At 49.8% G+C, this 11,568-nt stretch overlaps 1 protein-coding gene across 1 annotated transcript; it reads left to right on the top strand.

Annotated features, from left to right (window-relative positions):
* Positions 1 to 235: 235 nt before the first annotated feature.
* Positions 236 to 11,330, top strand: GPX6 (glutathione peroxidase 6). The gene is made up of 5 exons (XM_059176244.1): positions 236 to 429; positions 4,157 to 4,310; positions 8,456 to 8,573; positions 9,061 to 9,160; positions 10,417 to 11,330. The coding sequence occupies exons 1-5, from the start codon at positions 352 to 354 to the stop codon at positions 10,621 to 10,623; spliced, it is 657 nt and encodes a 218-aa protein (XP_059032227.1). The 5' UTR covers positions 236 to 351; the 3' UTR covers positions 10,624 to 11,330.
* The last annotated feature ends 238 nt before the right edge of the window (positions 11,331 to 11,568 follow it).

Below are 11,568 nucleotides of genomic sequence, written 5' to 3'. Positions count from 1 at the left end.
CAGGAGGCCCTCGGCCCTCGGGGAGGGCGGACCCAGCACTCCCGGTTCCAAGGAGACAGGCCTCCTCGGCCCGGCCGGACACGTGCGCCGCCACAACAGGCGCAGGGGAGGCCGAGGTGCCTGGGGGCGGGGGAGGTGGGCAGGACGGAAGCGAGGGGAGGGACAGTGGGGGCGGAGGTCAGGGGCGGGCGTGTGTGTGTGTGTGTGTGTGTGTGTGTGCGCGCGCGCGCGCGTGCCCGCGCGCGCTGCTCTGCGATTGGAGGGAGCGCTTGGCTCCGATCCCCACCGGGGCTCAAAAGGGACCGAGGTGCCCCGGGGACCGCAGACCGCCTGGCCCTGCACGCCAGAGCCATGATGCCTCACCTCTGGGCTGCGGGGCTTTTCCCGCTGTTCCTGGTGGGCCTCGCCCAGCCGACCCAGAAGATGAAGGTGAGTGTCCCGTGGGGGACCCAGCGGACTGCAGCCCCCGTCGACTGGCCTGGTGTCCAGGGATGCGAGGAGTCCTCCCTCGTCCTCTCCGAGGCCGGGACCCGCCTCCCGAGCTCGGCCGACTCTGGCAGCCGCTCTCCGAGGTTGGGGCTCCGCAAGCCGATTCCCCTCCGCGGACCATGTCCGTCACCAGGCGCTCGTGGAGCAGGTGGACAGAAGGCCAAGGCTGCTGTCCTGCCTGCCCCTCCGCCGCCGCCCCTGCTCTGACCTCCGGGCAGTCTTGTGGGTCCGGGAAACGGGACATGTAGGAGCACGAGGTGGGAGGGAGGGTGGCTGCCCGCGTTCGGAGCAGCTGAGACGCGGCAGGGGAAGAGCCTCTGGCTGATGCCAGGAGAGTGCTTGGGGAATGTCAGGGTCACCGAAGAGTGGCTTTCCCCCCGGTGACAATAAAACACAGAAGGCCAGGGTAGCTGTCGGCCAGTTTTAATGTTAGAGGAGGTGGGGTGGTGAGCGGCAGCTAGTGGGGGAGGACAAAGTGTGGACCAGAGTAAGAGGACTTGCTCTTGGGTCTTGGTGGAGCCCTGATCTCCTGATGCCCTTGGGAAAAAAATCTCTGCACTGGAAGTCAGTAGCTGCCCCGTCAGAGGTGTGTGGATATGTCTCAGGACACAGGGTCGGGCTTCAAGTGGGTGACGTGGTACCAGCAGGTTTTGTTTTGTTTTGTTTTTAAGATTTTATTTATTTGACACACACAGAGAGAGAGAGATCACAAGTAGGCAGAACAGCAGGCAGAGAGAGAGAGGGAAACGGCCGCCCGGCTGAGCAGAGATCCCAATGTGAAGCTCTATCCCAGGACCACAGTCCCAGGACCCCAGACCATGACCCGAGCCAAAGGCAGAGGCCCGACCCATTGAGCCACACAGGTGCCCAGGTTTTAACTTTAAAACCAGATGAATTAATTCAAAAACTCAGTCTCACTTGTGGATTTAAACCAATTACATTTCTCTCTCTTTCTCTCTGTCTTTTTTTTTTTTTTTTAAGATTCTATTCATTTACTCAACTGACAGAAATCACAAGGAGGCAGAGAGGCAGGCAGAGTGGGGGAAGCAGGCTCCCCTCTGAGCAGAGAGCCCGATCCTCAGGACCCTGGGATCATGACCTGAGCCGAAGGCAGAGGCTTTAACCCACTGAGCCACCCAGGCACCCCAAAACCAATTACATTTCTCTTACTGGCTCCCCTACCCCCAGAAGAAAGAGAATACCCATGATTGAGGGCAGTGATCCCCAGACAAGATTCATGGGGGGACTTGTCAAAGCACAAGGTACTGGGACCCACCTGATGTGGGCGGCTGAGCGAAGAGTCAAGAAAGCATTCTTGAGACATTTTCAGTAGGAAAGTGCTTTATTATAGCACAGGAACAGGACCCATGGCCAGAAAGAGCTGCATGGAGGTTGTGAGGAGTGACTGATTTTAAGCTTTCTAGTTGGTAGGGGTTAGGGATAGCGTAAATGTCTAAGGAATTTGGAAGCAAAACTTCCAGGGCCTTGAGCGGCTAGCTGCTGTTGCAATAAAGTTATTGACTACTGCCTAATGAAACAGTAGTCATGAGACCCCTAAGATGGCTAACGGTGGGCCATGTGCTTGGAGGATGGCTGGTTTTATGGTTACCAAAGTGAAGTGACGTTAACCAGAGCAAAGCTATAGGGGTAAAATGTTAAGGAAATCCTTGAGGGAGCTGTACAGGTGTTATGGTGTGTGCCTCAGGAACCCTGCCCGGAGACGGCCAGCTGATATGAAGCAAAGTCCCGCCTTCGCTCCTTTTCTCCAACCACCACCCCGAAGTTTCTGATTCAGCAGGTCTCCGGAGAACCAGGAACTTGCATTTCTTTTCTTTTCTTTTCTTGTTTTTTTTTTTAAACTCAAGTTTGTTAATATATTGTGAAGTATTGGTTTCAGGAGTGAACTTCGGTGATTCATCACCTGCACAGAACACCCAGTGCTCATCACAGCAGGTGCCCTCCCTAGTGCCCGTCCCCCATCTAGCCCATGCCCCACCCCTGCCCCTCCAGCAATCCACAATTTGTTCTCTTAACTATAGAGTCTTCCGGTTTGCCCTCCTCTCTGTTTTTATCTTATCTTTTCCTTCCCTTCCTCTATGTTCATCTGTTTTGTTTCTTAAATTCCACATATGAGTGAAATCACATTTGTATCTTTCTTTGACTGACTTATTTTGCTTAGCGTAATCTCTAGTTCTATCCACATTGTTGCAAATGGAAAGACTTCATTCTTTCTGACGGCTGAGTGACATTCCATTGTGTATATATATACATGCCACGTTTTCTTCTTTTTTTTTTTTTTTAAGATTTTATTTATTTATTTGACACAGAGTCACAGTAAGAGCAGGGACACAAGCAGGGAGAGTGGGAGAGGGAGAAGCAGGCTTCCTGCCTAGCAGGGAGCGCAATGTGGGGCTCAATCCCAGCACCCTGGGATCAAGACGTGAGCCAAAGGCAAATGCTTAATGACTGAGCCACCCCGGCGCCCCTATACCACATCTTCGTTATCCCTCATCTGTCGATGGACATCTGGGCTCTCCTCATAGTTGAACTATTGTTGATAATGCTGCTATAAACATTGGGATGTACCCCTCTGAATCTGTATATTTGGGGTAAATACCCAGTAATACAATCGCTGGGTCATAGGGTAGCTCTATTTTTAACATCTTGAGGAACCACACTGTTTTCCAGAGTGGCTGCACCAGCTTGCGTTCCCACCAGCAGTGTAGGAGGGTTCCCCTTTCTCCACATCCTCACCAGCATCTGTCATTCCCTGACTTGTTAATTTTAGTCATTCTGACTGGTGTGAGGTGGTATCTCATTGTGGTTTTGATTTATATTTCCATGGTGCCAAATGATGTGGGGCATCTTTTCATGGGTCTGTTGGCCATCTGGATGTCTTCTTTGGAGAGGCGTCTCAGGTACTTGCATTTCTAATATGCCTCGGTCTTGTTCAGGTCCTCAAACCACTCTGAGTGCTCTGTTATCAGGTCCCTGTGACATGTAAGATGATGTACATAAGATGCTTTAAGACCAGCATTCGTAAGACCCTCTCCCCTCTCTGAAATTTAAAAAAGGCAACCTATGAGGGGGCATCTGGGTTCACGTCAGCCACTACTGCCTGCTTGGGGCACAATTCCAGCTGTAGAAAGCCCTCTTGTGAATAAAAGGCTGCATTTTTGGGTATCAGGTCCCTTCAGACTGGAGGAGAACTAACATCAGAGTTGGAAAGTTTCAGCCCTTCCAGTCCATGGTTTTCTTGGGATTCTACATCCCAGCTCACAGGACGATACCTATGTGAGAGACAGAACTTAGGAGCATCACGTGCACGCACACACACACACACACACAGGCTTTTTTTTTTTAAGATATTATTTTTTGAGTAATCTCTATACCCAACCTAGGCCTCGAACCCCAAGATCAAGAGTGACACGCTCCACTGACTGAGCCAGCCAGGTGACCCCCACACAGAAAGGAATTTAACTTACAAGACACACATTCTGGTGGTGGTCTCGCCATAACTAAGAATACTACCAGACAGAGGTCTCTTCGGTTCTTAGTATCTCGAGGTGTTCCACGAAAGAGCTCTGAGCGCTCTGCAGAAGTCCGTGGCTGTTAGGGTTATTGTCTGCCTTATTGTCACAGCATGGCGGTTTTTGTTCCATTCCAGCTGGATTGCTACAAGGGGGTGACGGGCACCATCTACGAGTACGGAGCCCTCACCCTCAATGAAGAGGAGTATGTGCAGTTCCAGCGCTATGCGGGCAAGCATGTGCTCTTTGTCAACGTGGCCACGTACTGAGGCCTGACAGCTCAGTATCCTGGTAAGAGCTCCGGTTTTGATTCCTCCGGAATAAGCTTGGTCAGATGCCCATATTCTAATTCCAGAGGTTTTCCTAATTTGTTGTTGGGAGGAGGGGGGTGAGGGGGAAACAGGTCATCAGGGGAGTCCGTCCCTCTAAATCCTGCCACTGCTCTACTCCTTAGGAGGCCAGGAGAATTATCTCCAGATTGGAGGACTGAGATTCTCCCGAGGATTTAATCAAAAACCACCAGGAATGTACCTATCACTAAACAAGTGGGGTTTGCTGCTTGATGCCGTGAGGGAGAACATATATTGTAGGGAACCATGGGGCTTCTCGAGAAGAAAGTGCTGGAAAGAACTTATCTGAGAATCTAGGCTTGTGTTCGGTGCTCTGGGGGAAGATTCAAGGACTTGAAGTTTTGCTCTGAATTGGATGCTGTCAGGAAATGAGGGAGTGGGGAGGATTCTGTGACTGTGACTCAGATATGTCTTAATAACTCTTATCTACGAGGTCAGGGGAATAAAGCAAGGCCGAGGTCTTGATTTATCATGACCACTGTGACCGTGATGTTGTGTAATACTGATGTTCTGTGAAATTGTTGTTGTTTTAAAGACTTTATTTATTTATTTGACAGAGAGAGAGAGAGAGAGATCACAGATAGGCAGAGAGGCTGACAGAGGGGGAGGCGGAAGCAGGCTTCCTGCGGAGCAGAGGCTCCATCCAGGACCCTGGGATCATAACCTGAGCTGAAGGCAGAGGCTTAACACTGAGCCACCCGGGCGCCCCTGTGAAATTGCTTAACAGGAGAATAGGAAACCCTAGCTACGACCCCAGGCCGGAGTCTAGCTTTCAAGGGGCCACCTTTATCCTTCTCATTGGTGACTTCTGAGAACAGCAGCAGAGAGGATCTTCTAGAAAGTGCTCTTGGGTTCTTCAGCAGCTCCAAGAAGGAAATACAGCTTTCTCACCAGTAATCTTTAGTGGGACAGCTCTTTGGAAAAACTCTTCATCTCTCCCAACCTGGCCCGACCTTCCACGGTGACTGAGGTAGATTTTCTTTGTGCTCATGGGGAAGAGTTTGGTTTCCCTGTTGATCCAGAAAAGGTTATTTGAAGTTTCAGATGGATTGTAATAGAGATAAATGCAGTTTCTGACATGCCATAACTTGGTTTTTCTGCTTTTCAAAAAAAATTTTTAAGATTAATTGCAATAATTAATATGTGAACATATGCATATGCATATATGCAAAATAATATGTGAACAGTTTCTAAGAAAAATTTCCCACATGTTGACACTGGTATCTATTCAAATGATCAAAAATATAAAGTCCCATCAATTTGTCTTTTCTTTCTCTCCTTTTTTTTCCCCATCAATTTGTCTTAATGGGACTTCAATAACAAGATATTGAAGAATTTTCTCTTTTTTAACACCACTTAAATTTACGTGTATTGTAATTTCACCTCTAAGATACACAGCTCACTAAATTTTGATATTTTAAAATTAACATTCAGGGGCACTTGGCTGACTCGGTTGGTTAAGCGTCTGACTCCTGATTTTGTCTCGGGCTGTGATCTCAGAGTCGTGAGACTAAGCCAGCACGGAGCCTGCTTAAGATTCTCTCTCTCCCTCCCTCTGCCCTTCCCCACCCTGCTCACACTGTTTCTCTAAAAGGAAGAAAAAGAAATAGAAGAACAGTCAGCAGGTGCTATGGCCTGAATGTGTCCCCCTGAAATTCGTATGTTGAAATCCCAGTGCCCAATACGATGGCAACAGGGCCTTCAGGAGGTGTTGAGGTCATGACGGTGAACCTCCATGAATGGAATTAGTGCTTTTATAAGAAGAAACAGCATAGAGATCCCCCACACACAGCCCCTGCACCGTGGGAGGACACAGTGAGAAGCCTGCAGTCTGCAACCCGGTAGAGGGCCTTTGCTAGAACCCCACCACATTAGCACCATGACTTTGGATTTCCAGAACTCTGAGAAATAAGTTCTTATTGTTCACAAGCCCCCTGGTCTATGGTTATTTGTTAAAGCATCCTAAAAGGACTAATACAGAAGGAGCTGCTTGACTTAGGCAAAAATTGTATTGAAATAGCCCCTCCTTCAAAGAACAACAAAAACCAAATGGTTCACATTCACCAAGAGATCCTAAAGACTTTTTAATGATGAAATTGTGCATAAAAAGATACTTTCAAAAGTGCAGATTACAGGAAGATCTGACATTTCAAAGAATTTGGGGCTCACTTTATAGTTATTTTTATGTATAATCAACCCTAGGGAGAACTTGTAAAGCTAGAGACTAAATCTTTATTTAATTTGTGTAAAATCTCAGAATCTAAGGCTAGTATCATTTAGCAACAGTTTAGTGTCATTTAGCAAGTAGGGGTTTTCCTCCCTTCAAAAAGTTAAATTTGAGAAAAAATATATAGTAAGTTTAAAAAGTCATGGTATATAAACAGCAGTTCCATGGAATGTGAATCTGCTTTTAAATCTGTTTCAATTTAGTTTTAATTTAAATTTGTGTTGAATAGGGAATATATTCACATTGGAAATTTAAAAGATGCAAAAGGGTTTAGGAGAGAAAGCTTCCAGGGGGCCCCTGGGTGGGCGGCTCAGTTGGCTGAGTGTCTGATTCTTCCTTTCAGCTGAAGTCTCGATCTCAGGATTGTGAGTTCAAGCCCTGTGTCCAGCTCCATGGGGGGGGGGGGGTGAGAATATCCACCTTTTTTCTTTTTGAGTAACCAAGGTTATCAGTTTATGGTATATATTGTCATAAATCTTTAATGTGTAGACAAGCAAATCTCTCTCATACACGCAGACACACACAACTGGTTCCACGCCTTGTTTTTTTTGTTGTTGTTGTTTTTTTTAAAAGATTTTATTTATTTATTTGACAGACAGAGATCACAAGTAGGCAGAGAGGCAGGCAGAGAGAGAGAGAGAGAGAGAAGCAGGCTTCCTGCGGAGCAGAGAGCCCGATGCAGGGCTCAATCCCAGGACCCTGAGATCATGACTCGAGCCGAAGGCAGCAGCTTAACCCACTGCGCCACCCAGGCGCCCCCACACCTTGTTTTTTCACATGATACAATGTCTCAGTTGTTCTTCTGTGTCAACAGGCAATGAGCTTCCTCATGTATTTGAAGCCACAGTTTTCCACTCTGTTGCCATGCCATGACTTACTAACCATGAGAATTTTACTAAATACCCGAGATTTTTAAAAAGTGTCTCATTCAGATTTTACTCCAGACGGGGAAACGGCGAGAGTTGAAGGCCTTTGCCGGAGGCCCAACAGCAGGGTCTGCTGCGGTTTCTGCCATAGGAAGGATGTATTCTTGATGGCGAAAGGAGGCGGCGAGTAGGGATCGTCATGAAGAAACCTACAGGGACAGGAAGGCACTGCCATTGAAGCCGAGGGTTTTCGGGGAGACAGCAGCACATGGAGCTGAGTCTGGGTGGGGGGGCACCGGGACTGACTCAATGGGGACGAGAGTGGCTGACGGCAGAAAGACTGGTGCGGGTCCACACAGACACATTGGAAGCCCTCCCAGCAGTCTTGAAGAGCGGTTTGGAGTTCGTAGCCTGGAATCCCAGTGACTGTCCCGGGGCAGTGACACCCATTAGGTCAGAGTTGACAAGAGGGTAGAGCATGTTCTGGAGCTGGGCTCAGATCTGGGTTCCCTCCGCAGGTCCCAGGTGAGAGTGCCGAAGGGGGGGCTCTTGGGAGCACGAACTGGGGTGTCAGGTGTGTCCCTGTGGGGCATGATGGGGGCAGAGGGAGCAGGTCCATTTTGTTTGCCTTCTCCTTCAAGATGTTTGGTCCGTCAGTCAATCCGCCACTATGGAAACTGGCCGTGACATTTAAATTTTAATTCGCTTCAGCATGCAGCGGGTGCCCCCGCCCACCCCACGGGCTAACCCATCTGTGCTCTCTGGGGTCTCCCCCACTGGAGGGTGCTGTGCATCCGTGTAGGGAACCACACAAGAAAGATGGCAGCTGTTTGGGTGTGTTTCTGTCAACCTGTGTGCTAGCTTCGTGCCCCGCCTCCCCGGACTCTGTAACCTGGAACCCTCTCCCTGCACTTGTCGCTGTACTTGGACACATCCCAGTGTCCTCCGGGGCTCCCTGCCGGGCTGCCCATGCTGCTCATTGTCTCCCCACAGAACTGAATGCACTACAGGAGGAGCTGAAGCCTTTTGGTGTCGTCGTGCTGGGCTTTCCCTGCAACCAGTTTGGAAAACAAGAACCAGGGAAGAACTCAGAGATCCTTTCTGGGCTCAAGTGAGTGCCGGCTCGGGTCCCTGCCTAGGCCCTGTCAGCCTTTCCCTTCCTCCTGCTGCCTGGAGGCCTCCTCCTCTGGAAGCTTCCGGGGCGGGTGGTGGATCACAGGGTTCAGGAACATCATTGTGAAGCTTCACGCGCAAGCTGGCGTGGCCAGCAACGCCCAACCTTTCACTCGCCTTGGGCTCTTGACGTGGACACTAGGGGAATATCTATGGGAAAAGCAGAGCAGGGCAGAGGAGGGAATTTGGGAAATAGAAATGAGTTGGGAATCATGACCTTCAAACACGCCCTTCCAGTTTCCTTAGAATTGTCTACTGGCTCCAGAAAGCACGAGGTCCTGACCCCCAGACATCTCTCTTTCCTCACCTTCCCTGTCCACCGTCTCTTCCTCTTTGTTTCTGACTTCCTTTCATGGACTTGTGGCCGTTACGGCCCCTCCTTATTCTAACTTGGACCCTCTTGGGAAAACTCTGCTTCATTGCAGGTATGTGCGTCCCGGTGGTGGTTTTGTTCCCAATTTTCAGCTCTTTGAGAAAGGGGATGTGAATGGAGAAAAAGAACAGAAGGTCTTTACCTTCCTGAAGGTGAGTGACCACCCACCTGCGTGAACTGGTCAGGTAGGCAGAGATACCCCGAAAGCATGGGGCTCGTTTCTAGGATTGAGGTTGGACTCCTTGGAAAGAAATGCTCAGCTAAGTTCAGGAGTCATGACCAGATCCATTTTGAGCCCTGAGCTCAAGTACAGGAAACGGAACAAGGCAGCTCTGACGTAGCCAACGCCCCCTCCCAGATGGCAATGATTTGCTCATGTGACCGACAGTCATGGCATCTGTCCCAGGTGTGAGCAGCTGTGCCACACAGGGAGCCTGAACCTATTAACAGGGCCCAGCCCCTCCCTGGCGGACCCCTGTGCAGTCGGGGAGACAGACATGGAGCACAGAATGGAGGGTCCCGTGTACTAACTGACCAGGGAGCTACTGAGTGTTAGAACCACGAAGACCACAGAACCATCTGATGTTCTCTTAGGCCACCGGTTCCCTCTGCTGGCCTGCCAGACAGGTCTGGTCCTTGTTGAAACTCTAACCCATTCATGGCAACCTGAAAAAAAAAAACACAGTGTGGGGAGTTTTCCACAAAGCCTAATTTATTGAATATAAAAGGCCATCATTTATTCTGATACTAAATTAATGTTGAATTAAATCATACAGATTACCATTTGTGTTGCCCCAAAATGGTGATATGACCAATTTTATTTCCTTCAACCTAATACTTAAAAATCTGTTAATTTTTAAATTTAGTTATAGTTGACTTGTGATTTTTAGTTATTCTATATAGTTATTCTGTTCTATTCTAAATATTCTATTTAGTTATTCTATATAACTACATGTTAATAAAATGTTAGTTATTCTATACTAATCTCCAAGAAATAGTTATTGAACTTTTACCAGACTGTGAAGCCCCAGCTCTGGAAACCACGACTCTAAACCAAAGCATTTTTTTCCAACTAAGAAAACTGAAGCTCTAGAAATGATATGACTTATCCAAGAAGACAGAAAATAGTATTTTTCTGCAGCACCATGATGTAATCCTCGGAGGGGTGGACAGGGAAGGAGGAGTATTTTCTGTTTACTGCCACACTCTCTAGCCCACGCGCGGCCGATTGCCAGTTGTGGGGGATGCGGGGGTGATGTTGCACTAAATGTCTGTGCTTCCTGGGGGCACGTCAGGTAGTTAATATATGGAGATGCAGGATGGTGAGGAGACTCTCCAGGGTTGGGGATAAACCTGGGCCACGCAGAAGCAGGGGGAAAACCTTCTGTTTTTCCTATCTCTGCTCCAGAACTCCTGCCCTCCAACCTCTGATCTTCTGGGTTCATCAAACCAGCTCTTCTGGGAGCCCATGAAGGTCCACGACATCCGCTGGAACTTCGAGAAGTTCCTGGTGGGGCCTGACGGAGTCCCGGTCATGCGCTGGTTCCACAAGGCTCCCGTCAGCGCGGTCAAGGCAGACATCCTGGAGTACCTGAAACAGTTCCGAAGCGAGTAGAAAGGGCCGGAGACCCTCCGAAGCGGCCGCCTGCCTCCCACCTGAAGGATGTGCTCCACACTGGGTCCATCTTTGCTCCGCGTCCCTTCCCGCCCAGCACCCTATGACCAGACCCTCCCCAAAGCAGGAGTTCGCCGGCGCTCGTGCGCTCACGAGTGTGTTCGAAAACAAGGGAAAGAATACCTTTGTCCCCAAATCTCTGCTCCAGAAATACCAAGTTCTCACCACTCCACCCCAAAGGAAAGGCATATGCCAGGGTAGATGGTCCAGACTACCCAGTGTCCCTAAAAAGGCGATGCCCGGAAGTTCTGGCCTCTGTCCTTTCTCCAGCCTGAAGGGTTAAAGAAGCAGAAGCTAGAAGGTTCTCAAGATCCCCTCTGTAGCCTTTCTCTCTTCCCAGATAAAGCAGGTTGTAAGGCTCTTCCTCTCCCGCATGCGACCTGCGCTGCCCTGACGCCCTGGAGTTCTCTTTCTCACCCATCTCTGCAGGCCTCATGTGAAAGGAGGGGCATCTCCATGACGGCGGGTCCTGAAGCCGCCTGGGTCGGACCCGACCAGAGCCTTCCTTGGTGCCTGTCCCTTAGTGCATTCAGGCATGGCACCTGGGCAGGGATGTCCCTTCGTTCTGAAGGATGCGCTTTCCCCTCACCCGAGCTGCCCCCACCTTCAAACTCCTTCCCGTCACTGTCTCAAATAAAGTGGATTCTGCAGCAGTGGGCTTCCCGCCGTGTTTTCCCACCCCCGTATTACGTCTGGGACGTCCACCTCTCTCACGCGGTCCCAGCTTCCTCGGATACCTCACCCAGCTCCTCAAACACGCTCTGGGACTTTCCTTGGCCCATCTGGACACCACGTGGGGCTGGCCGCTGTGGGCTGCTGTGAGGGGTGGACACAGACCTCTGAGAGTCCGCCACCCCCCCCCATGCCGGTCTCTGGGGGACCCAA

Source organism: Mustela lutreola, chromosome 6 (genome assembly GCF_030435805.1).
Source record: "Mustela lutreola isolate mMusLut2 chromosome 6, mMusLut2.pri, whole genome shotgun sequence".
Lineage (NCBI taxonomy): Eukaryota > Metazoa > Chordata > Mammalia > Carnivora > Mustelidae > Mustela > Mustela lutreola.
Note: the sequence above shows the minus strand (reverse complement) of the source record. Positions and strands in the feature narration are given on the sequence as shown.